This window comes from Caloenas nicobarica, chromosome 1, assembly GCF_036013445.1.
Source record: "Caloenas nicobarica isolate bCalNic1 chromosome 1, bCalNic1.hap1, whole genome shotgun sequence".
NCBI classification, from domain to species: Eukaryota; Metazoa; Chordata; class Aves; order Columbiformes; family Columbidae; genus Caloenas; species Caloenas nicobarica.
Genome location: NC_088245.1, coordinates 903,658 through 920,107, shown reverse-complemented (window position 1 = coordinate 920,107; position 16,450 = coordinate 903,658). Strand labels below are relative to the sequence as shown.

The 16,450-nt window shown below is 61.9% G+C and overlaps 1 protein-coding gene across 5 annotated transcripts in view; it reads right to left on the bottom strand.

Annotated features, from left to right (window-relative positions):
- Positions 1-297: 297 nt before the first annotated feature.
- The window catches only part of SBF1 (SET binding factor 1), an 83,615-nt gene continuing 67,462 nt past the window's right edge, over positions 298-16,450 (bottom strand). Inside the window, exons 20-43 of one of the 5 annotated variants that reach the window (XM_065627012.1) lie at positions 16,152-16,324; positions 15,345-15,418; positions 15,049-15,244; positions 14,522-14,649; positions 13,192-13,367; positions 12,282-12,359; positions 10,482-10,621; positions 8,727-8,934; positions 7,986-8,182; positions 7,746-7,883; positions 6,708-6,800; positions 6,390-6,467; positions 5,645-5,829; positions 4,713-4,889; positions 3,950-4,051; positions 3,679-3,864; positions 2,875-3,001; positions 2,662-2,792; positions 1,865-2,098; positions 1,354-1,464; positions 967-1,178; positions 767-854; positions 547-678; positions 298-397 (exon numbers count right to left, since the gene is read on the bottom strand). In XM_065627012.1, coding sequence (XP_065483084.1) covers positions 299-397; positions 547-678; positions 767-854; positions 967-1,178; positions 1,354-1,464; positions 1,865-2,098; positions 2,662-2,792; positions 2,875-3,001; positions 3,679-3,864; positions 3,950-4,051; positions 4,713-4,889; positions 5,645-5,829; positions 6,390-6,467; positions 6,708-6,800; positions 7,746-7,883; positions 7,986-8,182; positions 8,727-8,934; positions 10,482-10,621; positions 12,282-12,359; positions 13,192-13,367; positions 14,522-14,649; positions 15,049-15,244; positions 15,345-15,418; positions 16,152-16,324 — 3,463 coding nt within the window. In that variant the 3' untranslated portion in view covers position 298. The remainder of the gene's footprint in view (positions 398-546; positions 679-766; positions 855-966; positions 1,179-1,353; positions 1,465-1,864; positions 2,099-2,661; positions 2,793-2,874; positions 3,002-3,678; positions 3,865-3,949; positions 4,052-4,712; positions 4,890-5,644; positions 5,830-6,389; positions 6,468-6,707; positions 6,801-7,745; positions 7,884-7,985; positions 8,183-8,726; positions 8,935-10,481; positions 10,622-12,281; positions 12,360-13,191; positions 13,368-14,521; positions 14,650-15,048; positions 15,245-15,344; positions 15,419-16,151; positions 16,325-16,450) is intronic. The other 4 variants (XM_065627014.1, XM_065627015.1, XM_065627013.1 and 1 more) reach the window with 4 other exon arrangements.

Genomic DNA, 16,450 nt, shown 5'->3' with positions numbered 1-16,450 from the left:
TCAGACAGGCCGGGGAGGACAGAGCAGGACAAGCTCCCGCCCGCGCCTCCGCCTGCTTCAACGTGCAGAATTGCTCACGCCACAGTCCTACCACAGTGTAACCCCCGTCCTGCCCCGCTGCCACTGGGGGTGCGTGGCCGGGCCCCCCAGCGCCCCACACGCGCGGCAGAGGGGGAGGACGGCGAATCCTCCGCTCAGTCAGTCCCAGCCCGGCTCGGACGTGAGCCCGGGCTCTGCCTCTGCTCCACGGGCCGCGGCCCAGACACTGTGCCTGGAATCGGGCTCTGCTGAGCCGGGCTCACGCGTCCGACAAGCAGCTCTGGATGCGGTCGATCCACTGCTGGGCCAGCTGCACGTCCTGGGCGCAGAAATTGTAAACTCGTTTTGTCGTCTTCAGCTGCAGGGGAGGAGAGGAGGGTGAGCGGGGCTGTGCCTGGGGAGCCAGCTGCACCGCGGCCCCGGTGCTGCCGGAGCAGCCACCGAGCTCCGCGTGGGGCCGCGGGCGCCCAGTGCCAGACACCGAGGCTCCACTCGGCTCACACTCACATCGAAGAACGCTTTCTCGTCCACCGTCTTGGGGGCCCCCATTGTGGGGGTTCCTGGGGTGATGGACTCCACCTCGGCCAGGTCAATGACCCCTTTGCACTCCGTGTCCATCCGGCTGTCGTAGTACCGCAGCTGTGGAGAGAGCGGCCGCGCCGGCGTCAGAGCCCGTGGGATGCACAGACGGACGGACAGACCCCGGGGCTCACCCGCCCCTCGGTACCTGGTGTTTGGTTTTATCCAGCACGAACCAGCGAGGCTTCCAGGGCTTCATGAAGGCTCCTTTCTTGTACAGCGACCCCTCGTAGGACCTGCCGGAGCCAGGCAGCATATCAGGGCGGGCGGGAGAGCGACGAGGCACCGCGCTCAGCACAACCCCCACGCCTTCCCCTTCCCGGGAGAGACCCCAGAGCCCCCGCCTGCCTGTTCTCGCTCTCCGACATCTGGAACTGGCTGTAGAGCGTGCTGGTGCTGCGGCGCCCGCCCTGCTTCCCGCTCGAAGGGGTGGACGTGCTGCTGGTGTCGCTGTCCAGGCTGAGGTTGAGGGTCGAGCCCACCCCGCTCTCCTGCAGGTAAACGCCCAGCGAGCGCCGGTGGTGGGACAGACCGGAGGACATGAGCAGCGAGCTGGGGGTCTGTGGGAGCACAGGGCACAGCGTGAGGAGGGGACGGCCCCGCACCCATGGGCACAGCGCCCTGGGCCGAGCACCAGCCCCTCCTGGCCCTGGGCTGCAGGAGCAAAAGCCACGTTGCTCAGGGCACCCTTGGGCAAAGCCAAACCCCCCTCAGCCCGGCACAGCCCCCACGTACCCGGCTGCCCTCCTGCCGCGCCTCGCTGCGCTGGGAAGCCTTCACCTTGTCCCACGTGTCCTTCCAGCGCTCCGGGACCTGCCCCAGCTCCATCTCCAGGTTCTGCAGCTCCTGCGGAAGGTTCAGACTGGACATTAGGAAACATTTCTTCCCCAAAGGGCTGTGGGGCATTGGAACAGGCTGCCCAGGGCAGTGGTGGAGTCACCATCCCTGGAGGGGTTGGACAGACGGAGATGAGGTTCTCAGGACATGGGGTAGTGCCAGGGGTGGGTTATGGTTGGAATCCATGACCTTGAGGGGCTTTTCCAACCAAAACAATTCTGCGATTCTATGATTCGGGCATCACCCCAGGAGGGGACAAGCCCCATGGGATCACCGTCCCTGTCCCAGGGCTCAACCGACTGCAGCCCTGAGTGCACAGGGCAGTGTCCCCAGGGGACACCATGGGGAGCCCAGGCCAGGGCCAAACCCAGCAGCAACGCGCAGACAATGCCGCCGCAGCCGCACTCACCTCCAGCAGTTTGGAGATGGCGTCGGGCTCCACGCGGCTGCGGTTGTCGTAGCAGGGCCAGATGATCTTGCGCTTGGTCTGGGGCGCGCTGGTGTCCTGCCGATCCGCCTCCTCCACGTGCTCCTGCTGCCCCTGCGCCAGCTCCCAGTCGTAGGAGGGGCCCTCGGACAGCGTCTCCTCCGTGTAGTAGTCCCACACCTTCAGGTTGGAAATGTTGCTGTACGGCCTCAGCACCTGCGGAAGGAACCAGCGGGGTTGGGTTCAGAAGGGCAGTGGCCAGGCAGGAACAGCTTGTCCACACCGTGTCGCCATCACCACCTAATGAATCCTGTTGGAAATTGCTACCGTAAGGATATGTAAATCCTCAGTTTTAGGTAAGTCTGCTCCTCTAACAAAGAGAGACTTGAGAAACACGGAATCACAAACTACAGCCACTACTGTCCTTGCAGCTTTAGACATTTTGCAACCGCACAATTAGTTGAGTCTTGTTTTAAAACATTATCTCAAGACCGTTGGATAAAGTGTCGTTTAGCTGAACGTTGCTCATTATACACTAAAATGATTATGTAACCAATACGTAAATGTGTAAGAATTGGCTCTTTAGGATGGGAATGTATGGTAAGATTTCGTATAGAATGACTGTTACTGGTATGCTGGTTTTATTCCAGCATCCAGACTTACTCAGCTCTGTGATATAAACAATATCTTGTCTCTGTGCTGAATCTGTCTCACTTGCGTGCACACTGGGGAGGAAGAACCCTGCTTTTGGGACACTGGGGCAGGAGCAGAGCTCTCACCTCCCCATCCTCGGGGGCGTACATGTAGTTGAAGAAGACGGGGGCTTTCTTGTTCAGCCGGTCGATGTAATCCCAGATGGACTTGTAGACCTGCTGGCTCTTGCGCTCGCCCTTCTCCTCGTACAGGAGTCCTGCGGGGCAGGGAGGGATGGGGCGTTACTGGGGGCCCGGTGCTGGGCTGCCGTCCCCAGGTGCCCCGCACACCGCCCTTACCCAGCTCGATGCGCTCGTAGTCAGAGTCCAGCAGGAAGGTGCGGAACCGGTTGGAGATGTAGTGGTAGCTGAGGAACTTCAGGTAGTACTGGCTGAACTCGAACTCCATGGGGAACTGCAGGTGGATCTGTGAGGAGCAGCAGGGTCAGACCGCGGGGGCACACACGCTGGCTCCGGGGGGACCCGGCAGGTGTGGAGCCAGTGGTTCTTAGCACATGGTGTTGTGAATTATTGCCTCAAAGCTCGATGAAATAATATGAATTATTGTCTCAAAGCCTGCTTGTTCTGGGGAACAAGAAAGGAACATGCTCACTCATGGTGCTGGCTTGTTTGTGGAGAAAGCTTATGTAAACTCAGAAAATGCGTGATCACTGTGAGTGGCTAAAACTCAGAAAATGCTTAAAGCTTGCGTAAGCTTAAGTGAAGCTCAAGCTGTATCAGCCACCAACATCTGGGACCAGTCCAGCGGTTTGTCCAGGCAACGCTGGCCACCAACTGCAGTAAAAATTCCCATGAAAAGACCTTTGCATCGTCACCCACCACTGGGACCTGGAACCTGAGGGACAGGAGACAGCACTGGATCCAGGCAGTGCTTATCTCATGCTTATCTTCTTGAACACTTGCTTCATTTTCCTCCTGAACTTCATTACTCTCTCTCTCACTACATCCTGTGTAATTGTTTTATTGAATAAACCAGCCTGATCGGTGGCATTTGACCTCGTTTGTGTCTTAATCTCACTCTCGGGATCATTTTGAAACCTTCCTGAACTCAAAATGGGACCCCACATGGTGCTTGGAGCTCACCTGATGGACACAGTCCAGGAACTGCAGGAAGATGGGGGCGAAGCCGCTGCTCTGGCCAGCCAGGGTCTGGGCCCCGCGGTGGCTGAAGCGGTGGCCAAAGGACAACCACTCCTTCTCCACCAGCAGCCGGAAGCCCTCCAGCGTGCGGTAGTAGGGGTCCGACAGCAGCTGCACCAAGGAGACCACCTGTGGGGACAGGGGGGCTTGATGTGCTCATGAGGGGACAGACGGACACGGCAGCCGCGGCGTTGGGCGGCTGTGGGGCTCCTACCTGTGTGGTGATGTCCCAGCCGTCCTCCAAGCTGACCAGCACCGAGGAGCCTGTGTCCAGGAGCTCCACCACCAACACCGAAATCTGCAGGATCTTATGGATCTGCCAACGGAAGGGCGCAGAGTCATCAGGGTGCAGGGAACTCATCTGCTGGACGCTGTGCAAAACCAGGCTGAGAGAGTTGGGGTGTCCAGCCTGGAGGAGAAAAGCTCCGGAGAAACCTTAGAGCAGCCTCCAGCACCTAAAGGGATCTGCAAGAAAGCTGGAGAGGGACTTTTACAAGGGCAGGTAGTGACAGGACAAGGGACAATGGCTTTAAACTGAAAGAGGGGAGATTTAGATCAGATTTAAGGAAGAAATTGTTCCCCATGAGAATGCTGAGGTCCTGGAACAGGTTGGCCAGTGAGGTGGTGGATGCCCCATCCCTGGAGACACCCCAGGCCAGGCTGGACGGGGCTCTGAGCAACCTGAGCTGGTGCAGATGTCCCCGCTCATGGCAGGGGGGGCACTGGATGGTCTTCGAGGTCTCTTCCAACCCAAACCATCCCATGATGACTCTATGATTCTCCTAGAAGCAGCATTCGGGGCTATTTATCCTCATTCCTCTTACCCCAACCTTGCTCCATGCCAGAGTGATGCTCTGGAGGGGGCACCCAGACCCCCTTTGCACTTTGCCATGAGGTTATAGCAGATGCCCTCGAGTGACAGCCACCGGCAAAGGCTCCTGCTGTGGGGACAGACTAGGCCTTGGGTGACAACTGACCTGGGACAGCCACTCAGACTCCTCCAGGGACCGCAAGTAGGCGACGCTGGGGTCAGTGGAGGGACAGCCAGGCACACAGGCCTTCATCAGCTTCTTGAAGCTGGCCTTCACCTGCCGCACGTCGAACACCTCAATGGGAACCACCTCCCAGTGCTGCAGCGGGTCCGGCTTCACCCCCTGAGGGAGGAGAGCATCACAGAATCACAGAATCATTTTGGTTGGAAAAGCCCCTCCAGATCATCGAGTCCAACTGATTCCCCACCCCTGGCACTGCCCCATGTCCTGAGAACCTCATGTCCGTCTGTCCAGCCCCTCCAGGGATGGTGACTCCAGCACTGCCCTGGGCAGCCTGTTCCAATGCCCCACAGCCCTTTGGGGAAGAAATTTTTCCCCAGATCCAACCTCAACCTCCCCTGGCGCAACTTGAGGCCGTTTCCTCTGCTCCTGGCACTTGTTCCTGGGGAGCAGAGCCCGACCCCCCTGGCTCCAAGCTCCTTTCAGGCAGGTCAGAGATCAGAAGGTCTCCCCTCAGCTCCTGTTCTCCAGCTGAACCCCCAGCTCCCTCAGCCGCTCCCATCACACTTGTGCTCCAGCCCCTTCCCCAGCTCCGTTCCCTTCTCTCAACTCGCTCCAGCACCTCAAGGCCTTTCTTGGCGTGAGGGGCCCCAAACTGCCCCCAGGATTGGAGGTTTGGCCTCCCCAGTGCCCAGCACAGGCCGGTCACTGCCCTGGGCCTGCTGGCCACACCAGTGCTGGCACCAGCCAGGATGCTGGTGGCCTCTTGGCCGCCTGGGCACACGCTGGCTCATGTTCAGCTGCTGGCACCAACACCCCCAGGGCCTTTTCCAGCCACTCGTCCCCAGGCTGTAGCAGTGCTTGGGCTCCATCTTGAGCTGCCCTGCACAGCCCTGCCACCACCCTGCCAGGGTCACCTTGAGCTGTGACTTGTCCCCGATGATGTAGAGCGAGGCGCGGTGCTGCCGCAGGAAGCTGGCCTCGGCGGGGGTGCCATTGTGCTGGGTCCCCAGCAGGTCCTTCCCTGCCAGGCGTGACCCGATCTCCATGTTCAGGGCGTAGTTGCTCATGCGCCCGCTGGCACGGATGCTGCCCCACTTCCCTGCGAGACACCCGGCGTCAGGCGGGGGGTCCCGGCCAACTCGTGGGCTGCACCGGCACCCATGTCCCCCCGCCGGGCTGCTGGGGACAGCTCGCCAGGAACGTGGTGGCCGAGCCGCCATCACCCCCAGCCCAGCACCCCAGGAGCACATGCCAGGAGGGTGCTGGGAACCAGGTTTGCTTTTGCTCCTTCTCCTGGCTGGGTGCTGGGGGGATCTCCTGCCTTGGGGGCGTGGAGACCAACCCTGGTGGCTCCACGTCCCCTCACCGAGCTCCTGCGCCACGACCTGCCCCTGCCCTGCCAGCCCCCGGCCACCGCCACCAGCACCAGCAGCCGTGCAAGGAGCCCAAAGCAAACCTGAGGGGACGCGGGGAGCAGCTGGGGACAGCCCGGTACTCACCGCTGGCACCGCGAGCCGCGCCGAGCCAAGGACACGCTGGGTGGAGGCGTTAGTGGGCGGAGGTGGGTGTTACTGGGGCATTAGTGGTGTGAAGGGTGCGGGTGTGTGGGGGGTCAGTCGGGCAGGTTAGCACCCGGGTGGGGGGCAGGCGGTACCGTACCTCGGGGCGTCTCGCGGCCCTTCGGCGACACGCACTTGGGGGTGGAGAGGGTGATGACCCGAGCTCTGTGAGCGAGCCCTGAGAGCACAGGACGGAACAAACCTCAGCGAGAGCCCGGGGAGCGGGATGAGTGACTGGAGCGATGAGGGGGACGGGCGAGATGGCTGTGGGGTGCTGCAGCGGGTCCCTCCCGCCCTCCCTGCGGCTGCCCCGTAGCAGGAGCGAGGGGGGAGCCGGGGAAGTGTCTACTCTACGGCTGCTGCCCGAGCCGGGGCCTCGGCGAGGCCCATGGCGCAGCGCTCGCTCGCACGTCCTCACCTCCGCGGCTAACAGAACCGGGCCCTTCGTCCTTCCCTCCCATCACCTGCTTCATGAGCGATCCCAGCTTAGGCTGCCTCTTGTCGGAGAAATCTGTAGCACCAACACAACGTCAGCTCTGGGCCTGGCTGGGCTGGTCTGGGGGGCCCTCCCACCACGTCCCCCCCAGGTGCTCGGGAGGGAGGGGAAGGGGCCAGACGGCGGCAGCAAGCGGGAGACCAGGGCACCAGCGCGTGGAAAACACCTTCCAGCCGGAGCCACCGCAAAAAGGCACCTGGTGCGGCAGCGTGAGGGGGCTCAACCCCCCCGCAGCTCTGCCCTAAGTGTTTGGCAGCAGGGGGCATCACCCAGCAGCCCCGCAGCCCCTGCAGCTCCATGGCCACCACGTTGGGTCATCGGCTGCTCTGACCCTCCCGCCTTCAGCCACAGCCCTGGGCACATTCCCCAACATCAGCAGAGAGGCCTCGGGGGCTTTTGGCAAGTCCTCTCCTCCCCAGGCTGGGGGGAACCCCGGCTGGGACCCCCACGGTCCCCTCATGGTCCCTCTGGCCCTGGTCACCTCTGCAGCACCCACAGGGTGGAATGGCTGGGACAGATGATGGGTGACAGCGGGACATGGAGGGGCAGCCACAGGCCGCTCTGCCCGGAGAGCGAGGGAGGCAGAGACTTACCGAGGCGTCCTGGGACAGACTGCGGCACCACTGGCACAGACGGTGCCGAGATCCCGCCTACCAGGGTCCATCCCCCCCAGCACCTGGGTCCCAGCTCAGCCGGGAGCTCCCAGCGCTCGCAGCTTCAGGGCTTCCCCAAACCCGTCCCCACCGCCAGCCACGGCGGCTCAGTTGGCACTGGGAGCTCTGGAGCGCATGGTGGGAGCTCTGGAGAGTGCACTGGGAAGGTTCTGCTGCTTCCTCCAGTGTGAGGGACGGGGGGCAGCAGCTCACCTGCCTGCCCGGGCTCCGAGAGGGCAGCAGGACTCACGGCTGAGCCCCACACACCAGCACCAGCCCCCCCGCCCCCCGGGACCGAGCTCCTCACCTGAGCTGCTCATGTGCGCGGAGGTGAAGCCGCTGAGCGTGTTGCGCCCGCCGGCGTCGGCATAGTGCGGCATGGAGTTGACGACGGCCTGCAGGTACTTCTCCTGCTCCAGACTGGTGGAGTCGGTCTGCGAGGGGCCTGCCGGCAGAGTTACCAGCGTCACCGCGCTGCCACCGCCACCAGACGCAGGGAGTGGTCTGCACCCCCCTTGGCGCTGCTGGGGGCAGAGGGGACGGGCACCTGCGGTGGGAGCGTTCTGGGACTTGAAGAGCCCCACGACGCCCTTGCCGTGCAGCCCCCCCGAGCGCAGCAGCACGGCCTTGGTGCGGGAGTTGCGCCAGCAGACCACGGGAAAGCGGTTCTGGCGGTAGCAGCGGGAGATGCGCTGGATCGTGTTGTCCTGGATGCTCTGGGGCACGATGAGCAGCCCAGGGTAGCTGCGGAGAGAGCGGAGGCTCTGCAGAGCCTGGCGGGACCCAGCGCCAGCCCTCCCACCGCTCCACAAATCGGGAATCACAGAATCACAGATGGTTTGAGTTGAAGGGCCCTTCCCAGCTCCCCCAGTGCCCCCCCTGCCATGAGCAGGGACATCTGCACCAGCTCAGGTTGCTCAGAGCCCCGTCCAGCCTGGCCTGGGATGTCTCCAGGGATGCTTCATCCACCACCTCTCTGGCCAACCTGGGCCAGGCTCTCACCACCATCAGGGCCAACAATTTCTTCCTCATGTCTGGCCTGAATCTCCCTCCTTTAGTTTAAAACCATCACCCCTTGTCCTGTTACAACAGGCCTTGCTCAAAAGTTTGTCTCCATCTTTCTTATTGGCCCCTTTTAAGTCCAGAAAGGCTGCACTAAGGTCTCCCTGGAGCTTCTCTTCTCCAGCTGAACACCCAACTCTCCCAGCCTGTCCTCCCAGCAGAGCTGTTCCAGCCTTGGATGACCCTGGTGGCCTTAGGGACCCCCTGCTGTCCCCCCGGTGCTCACCTCCGGCAAATGGCGTACATGCGGTTGACGGTGGAGATGCGGAAGGGCTCGTTCTTGGAGCGGGTGAGGCTGCTGCTGAGGGTGCCCAGCCCCAGGCGCTGGTAGTCGCGGCAGCAGGCTCGCTCCACCAAGTGGTTGATGGTCATCTTGTCTGAAGGTTTGATGGTGGTGGTGGGGGTCAAAGTGCTTCTGTCCATCTCTTCAGACACTGCGGGGACAAAGGGGGGTCCGGGTCTGTCCTCGGCACAGACACAGTGTCCCCGTGCAGCCGGAGGGGACGGCTGGGCTGGCGGCACCTCCTGACCGGCAGAGATGGGACAGGGCAGGGACTCCCTCCCACCACCGTCACCTGGGTCACAAGGGCTGGGCACCAAGCTTTGGGGCTGGAGCCTCACTTGGGAGGTTAAAAACACAAAGCCAAGTCATCTGCCCGGGTAGTGATGCTAGAATGGATTTATTTGATGCTTTCACATCACTCGATCCCACTAAGAGATGAGGAACAGCCCAGCACAGGTCTGTCCCCAGCTGCTCCATCACACCAGTCCCAGCTCCTCCCTCAGGGGATGGCAACCTCCCGGGAGAGGGGACAACACGGGCGAGGGCTCAGTCCCCACCAGGCGACACAGCCCACGGGGCTGCCCTCCCCAGCCGCTTTCCCAACGCTCCTGACGCGTGCCCTAACACCAGAACCGGAGGAGAAGAGTGGATCTCAAACATCTTCTCTGGGTGATGCTTTTGCTGATAAGCGAAATGATGGACACAGCGGAGGGTTGTGTGTTTGGGGCAGATGTTGAGCTGAAAAGTGCTGCAAACAAACTGGGGAGCAAACAGGACGAGCAGAATCCAAAGTGTCTCAGTGAACAGAAGACCCAACGTCAGCCGTGTCTGATGGACCAGCCCCATGCGCGGCTGGAGCGATGGGTCCCCATAGACACCTCTGCCCCGTGACACCATAAACCCGTCCACCATGTCCTCCCTGACAGGCCACCTGGGAAGGGTGACACCTGCAATGCGAGGACTCCTGTCCCTTCCAGTCCTGTGTTACTCTCCAACCAGTCAAGCTCTTCTCATATCTGACCTAATCTGCCTTGTGCAGCTTAAATCTGTGACTTCATCTGAAGAGCTGAATCACAGCATCATTTTGGATGGAAAAGCCTCTCAAGCTCATGGAGTCCAACTGTTCCCTCAGCCCTGGCACCGCCCCACAGCCCTGAGAACCTCATGTCCGTCTGTCCAACCCCTCCAGGGATGGTGACTCCAGCACTGCCCTGGGCAGCCTGTTCCAATGCCCCACAGCCCTTTGGGGAAGAAATTGCTCCCCAGATCCAACCTCAACCTCCCCTGGCGCAACTTGAGGCCGTTTCCTCTGCTCCTGGCGCTTGTTCCTGGGGAGCAGAGCCCGACCCCCCCGGCTCCAAGCTCCTTTCAGGCAGTTCAGAGAGTGAGAAGCTGAGGCCACAGAGCACGGAGCTCCCTCCTCTCCACCCGGTTCACAAGATCTCGGGGGTACGTGGAGCTGCTGAGCAGCTGCGAGCTGGCAGAGCATCGAGGTCCAAGAGAAGGGACCATGGTGACAATCCCCTGCTCCGGGGACACTCCCACGCCTGCTCCCTGCAGAGCGATGGCCGAGAGGTCTCCCTGCTGGATAAGCTCCTGCTCCAGCAAACACCTACTCCCCACAGCTCCTGTCCCCACTACCCGCAGCTCCTGTCCCCACTCCGCATAGCTCCCATTCCCACTCGGGGTGCTCCCAACCTGAGATCTCGTCCTCGTTGTCCTCCGGGAAGTGCTGGCTGCTCCGCTGCTCCCACATGGGCGGCGTGTATTTCTTTCGCGTCACGTACTGGCGGCCGATGGTTTTCTTGGCGTTTTTCACCAGGTTTTTGGAGAGTGTCCTGGAAGCAGAGCAGAGGTTGAGGGCTGGGGGCACCACCTCCGGTGACCACAGCCCAGTGCGGCCAGCAGAACAGCCCCTGAGGGTTAGAGACACCGAGAGTCCGTCACACCGAGAGCGAAGCAGAGACAGGAGCGTCCCCCACCACCGGCTGCAGGCGCAGGGTCAAAGTCACTGTCACTACAGGAGAGGAGATGTCACCTGTGGCCTACCCCGCAGGGAGGAGGTGGCTCCTGGCTGCAGGAGGGCACCGAGCCCAGGCAGAGCCACAGCACCTGCCCTCCCTGGGGGCACCGGGGAGGCTGGACAGGGCACCCAGGGGTCCCCTCCCAACCCGAGGGGACACCAGCCTCATCCCAGGCTCTAACGCCATCACCTCCGCATCGGGGCTCCCACAGGCACATCCCCAGAGGAGGTGGGCTCTGGGTCACTGCAGGGACCAAGGGACCCACTGCAGGGACCAGGGATCCACCGCAGGGACCAGGGATCCACCGCAGGGACCAGGGGACCCAGTGGAGGGACCAGGGGACCCACCGCAGGGACCAGGGGACCCACCGCAGGGACCAGGGATCCACCGCAGGGACCAGGGGACCCAGTGCAGGGACAAGGGGACCCACCGCAGGGACCAGAGGACTCACTGCAGGGACCAGGGATCCACTGCAGAGACCAGGGGACCCAGTGCAGGGACCAGGGATCCACTGCAGGGATGCTGCCAGGCTGGCTGGACACGGGGTGGCTGCTCCCCAGACAGAGGGGACCTGCCCCATGCCAGGTAAGGGACAAGGACAGGGCAGCCCAGGGAACATGGGGAAGGGACCGTCCAACACCCACAGGGATTAGGCAGAACAGGCTCTGCAGGATGGAGCTGCGGAGAGCAGGAATTCCTGGGGGTAGGAACAGCCACCCACACACAGGACATCACCCATCACCGCCTCGGTGACCCCCAGGCTCCAAGGGGAACAAATCAAGGAGATGTAGGAGATACACCAGCCAGGGAAAGGGTCGTGTACAACCCAGGAGAACAGCTACACTGATGCAGATTTTTAGAAATTCCCCATACCAGGATAGGGACGGTGAGCCCAGGAGGCGGCTTGTTCTGCTTTGCAAAGCAGACGGTGAGAAAATCCAACTGCTCCCTACGTTTACCAGGGGAGGGAGAGCGTTGGGACCGAGGAAGAACAAACCCAGAGAGCAAACACTCAGGTCTGAGACCAGGAACGGGGTTGAAATTCTACCCAGGGGAACAAGATCTGCAGACACTGTGTGGCACTAAAAGCAGACGTGGAGGGGGTGACAAAGCACATCTCACAAGTTGGGACAGACTCTGTGACCATCCCCAGGCTGGTGCCGGGCCTGGCAGCTCGAGGCTTTCTGGAGGTTAGTGGTACTGGCACAGCTCCCTCGGCACACCCTGGGCTCCACGGAGTGCCACGGAGCACCGGGATCACCCACCTGCAGTGCTGTGGTGGTGAGAACCTGCACCCCAAACCGGCCCGTCAGCCTGCAGCCCGGCACAGGGCACCCTGGTGACAGCCCAGCACCCCGGTGACAGCCCGGCACCCGCACATGCAGAGCCGGTGAGCAGCCGCCCGGCAGCGGTGATGGCCGCAGCTGCGCCAACGCCACCGCGCAAGCCCCCGCCCAGGCTGAAGGCATCTTACGTGGTTGAATGGCCAAGGTGCCCAAGGGACATGACCCCCACTGTCAGGCCCTGGAAGATATCGGTGACCTGCTGGGAGCTGAGTCACAAACACACGGAGAGACGCTCAGTCGGGGCACAGCAAGCACCAGCAGCCACCGCAGCGCCACAGCATCGCCGACCCCGAGCGCAGAGCAGGGTCTGGCCAGGGCAGCACCAGAGCTTCCCCGCAGCCCCCGGCACGGCACAGCCCGCGCCCTCCTGCCCACTGGAGCTGCTCATGCCAATAAGTATCTCCGGGTGGGTGTCAGAGGATGGAACAGACTCTGTTCAGTGGTGCCCAACGCCAGGGTGAGGGGCAACGGGCACAGACTGAAACACGGGAGGGTCCGTGTGAACAGGAGGAGAAACTTGTTTGCTGGGAGGTGCCAGAACCTGGAGCAGGCTGCCCAGAGCGGGTGTGGAGTCTCCTTCTCTGAGACATTCAAACCCCCTGGGATCCTGTGCGATCTGCTCTGTGACCCTGCGTGAGCAGGTGGGCTGGGGATCCACAGAGCTCCTGCAGCCCCCAGCCCGGGGTGCTGGGGTTCCGTGAATCTCTCCCGTGAGCTGCCTCCTCGGGGCCTGCGCTGGTTTGGCGTGGGCAGGGGGCAGGGAACACCACAGGAGCAAACACCGGGCTTTGAAGTTTCAGCAGGGGGTTCAGAAGCTGTGGCTGGCCAGGCAGCGTGCCCCCTCCCAAAAACAAGGGGAGATCTCACACAAGGAGAGGGCTGAGCGAGGAGGGCTCAGGGACCCCCACCTCCTGCTCAGGAGCCTGTGCCCCAGTGTGTCTCTGGTGTCCCCCACTCTGCCGCTCACTGCCGAGGGGGAGAAGGAGCCCCGTGGTGCCTGAAAGGTCAAGTGCATCCCAGGGCTGTTCCTGACGGTACCTGAGTGACGGGTTCTTCTCCTTGGCCTTGGGCTGCATGGCTTGCTTGGGGGACTGGCCCACGGTAAAGGCAAAGGTGCCGCGCACATGCTGGGGGTAGCGCAGCTTGTGCAGGTGCTTCCTGAAGATCTCGGCGCTGTCTGAAGCCACCTCCTCATCGAAGGCGATCTTCAGCAGCTGTGGGGACAGCAGGGACAGCCTGACGGGTCGGTCACGGCTGGGCCAGGGGATGGGGACAGGCTCGTCCCACAGCACAGGGCAGAGCTCGGGTCCTGGTTGGGAGCAGGGACAGCACCAGGCACAGGCTGCCCTGTCCCTGTGTGCCAGCTCCTCCATCCCAAGCTCCTTTCTCCCGGGCACGGCTCTGTACCCGGCACTGCGATGTCTCCAGAGCCCAGCCACTGCGGCTCTGAGCGGCACGACAGGTAGGAGGGAGCAGGTGGTGCTTTAGGTGCTCTCCTCCCAGCACTGCTCTATCTCCACACGTCTCTCAGGGATGTAAAATGCTTAAAACCTGCTCGCATTGACACCGCTCCCTGCTGTATTTCTCTCCCCAAAACCTGCTAGAAGGTTTTGCAGAACCAGCCCCCAGGGTGACGTGTGGGGACGTCTCAGCCCATCAGGGCTCCAGCCAACACTGCAGCAGTTGGAAAGGAGCCTCCAGATAATGAGAAGGAACTTGCTCCTGCATAGAGCAGGACTGCGACTGGAGCTCCTCTGCTGTGGGACAGGCTAAGAGAGCTGGGGTGTTCAGCTGGAAAAGCTCCAGGCAGACCTTAGAGCAGCCTCTAGTACCTAAAGGGACCTATAAGAAAACTGGAGAGGGACTTTTACAAAGGCAGGTAGTGACAGAACAAGGGACAATGGCTTTAAACTGAAAGAGGGGAGATTTAGATCAGATTTAAGGAAGAAATTGTTCCCCACGAGAACGGTGAGGTCCTGGAACAGGCTGCCCAGAGAGGTGGTGGATGAACCATTCCTGGAGACATCCCAGGCCAGGCTGGACGGGGCTCTGAGCAACCTGAGCTGGTGCAGGTGTCCCTGCTCATGGCAGGGGGGGCACTGGGGGAGCTGGGAAGGGCCCTTCAGCCCAAAGCATGCGGTGATCCTCTGGACCACAGCCTGCTCCTTCCTCTGCAAGGGGCCTCCAGCCCCGTCCCCTCGGGTGCACTGTCCCCTGCTGCACAGGTTGGCTTTGGTCCCCCCAGGAGAATCACCCCCGAACCATGTCAGCCTGGGTGATGGTGGCAGCCACGGCCACGTACCCACTGGGTCCCACCACCAACTTGCTCCTCAATGCAAAGGAGCAGCCGCAGCCCCGAGCGTCTCACCTGGAATGTGCAGGAGCGCAGCTGCAAGCCCTCCTGGATGAACTGATCCACCTGCGCCTGGACGTTGATCTTCTTCTCTTTGGTCAGCGAGGCGATGGGGAAGGACCGGATCACCACCTGCTCCCCCACTGGGGACAAGCATGGGGACAGGTCAGCCACGTCCCGCTGCCCCAGCCCAGGCCAGCGGGACCACCCCGGTGGCCAACACCAGAGAGAGCTCGCGGGAAGAGGTGGCCAGGAACAGGCTGGACACACTCCAGCCATCCCATGGCGACTTGTAGGTGACATCTGGGACAGGCATGAGTACTTCATCATCTACCAAAGGTGCAGAGTGAGAGCAACCACCCCTTCTGCAGCACTGGGAGCAACCACCAAGCTCATGGTGGCTGCAGCAGCCCCAGCACAGCACAGTGCTGGTCACTCCCCCAAGGCTGGAGGCCATTGTCACCAACTCCTGCTACCAGCCACCTCCCCCCCAGGAACCCCTCGCCCTGAGCACAGGGGACGCAGGCACACCAGCCCCTCACCCAGCGGGTCGGTGGGAGTGCCTTTGAAGATGATGCGGTACGTGGTGAGGAAGATGGCTCCTTCGGCGGGGAGGAGAGGGGGACCCCCGATATTCCCTCCGGCAGCTTCTTCCCGCCCGTCAGGCATGAGGTACACGCGCAGCCCTTCCATCACACACTCCTCACCCACCAGCAGGTTGGGGCGCAGCAGCTTTGGCTACGGGGAGGGAGGAGAGGAGGTTGAGGCCCGTGCAGCCTGCGGCAGGGACCCCCACACAGCACCAGAACCTCCCCGGCTGCCACGGGCCCATCCGTACCTTCTGGATGGGAGGAAGCCGCTTGCTCTCCCTGTGCACGGCATCCAGCGTCTCTATGTGCATCTGCACAATGTCTGCAGACAAATGACAGAATCATTTTGGTTGGAAGAGACTCTCCAGATCATGGAGTCCAACCCACCCCTGGCACTGCCCCATGTCCTGAGAACCTCATGTCCGTCTGTCCAACCCCTCCAGGGATGGTGACTCCAGCACTGCCCTGGGCAGCCTGTTCCAATGCCCCACAGCCCTTGGGGGAAGAAATTGGTCCCCAGATCCAACCTCGACCTCCCCTGGCGCAACTTGAGGCCGTTTCCTCTGCTCCTGGCGCTTGTTCCTGGGGAGCAGAGCCCGACCCCCCCTGGCTCCAAGCTCCTTTCAGGCAGGTCAGAGATCAGAAGGTCTCCCCTCAGCTCCTGTTCTCCAGCTGAACCCCCAGCTCCCTCAGCCGCTCCCATCACACTTGTGCTCCAGCCCCTTCCCCAGCTCCGTTCCCTTCTCTCAACTCACTCCAGCACCTCAAGGGCTTTCTTGGCGTGAGGAGCCCAGAACCGACCCCAGGATTGGAGGTTTGGCCTCCCCAGTGCCCAGCACAGGGGGAATGTGAAGTTAGACACCACAAGCAAAGCCCTGTTCCACACATGGCCCATCAGGCTCTAAGCCGTCCCGTAGCACTGTGTGTGCCTTCTCCTGGTATTCCCACTGCTTCCTTCCCAACCTCCTCCTGAGCAGTCCCCGAGCTGATCTGTAAGGATCCCCAGAGAGATCCCATGGCCGCCCACACCCCAGTGCTGACACAACGCGTCCTACCAGGGATCATGACATGCAGCCCCTTGAGGTGCTCGTTGGTGACTCCGCTCTCCGTGCACACTTTGTCCACAAAGCGGTTGATGAATCGCACCACATAGTTGGCCACGTCGGAGCTCTCAGCATCCTCAAACCCACTTTCTGTGTCATAGCTCTCTGCCACGCTGCCTGCAATGCTGCCGGACAGGAGCAGGGATGAGTCAGCCCAGAACATCTCTGCGCTGTGTCCCACCCCACCAGAGCCTGGGGAAGCTTCCACTCTTGGTATGAACTCAGAGGAGCTTCTACTCTTGATATGACAC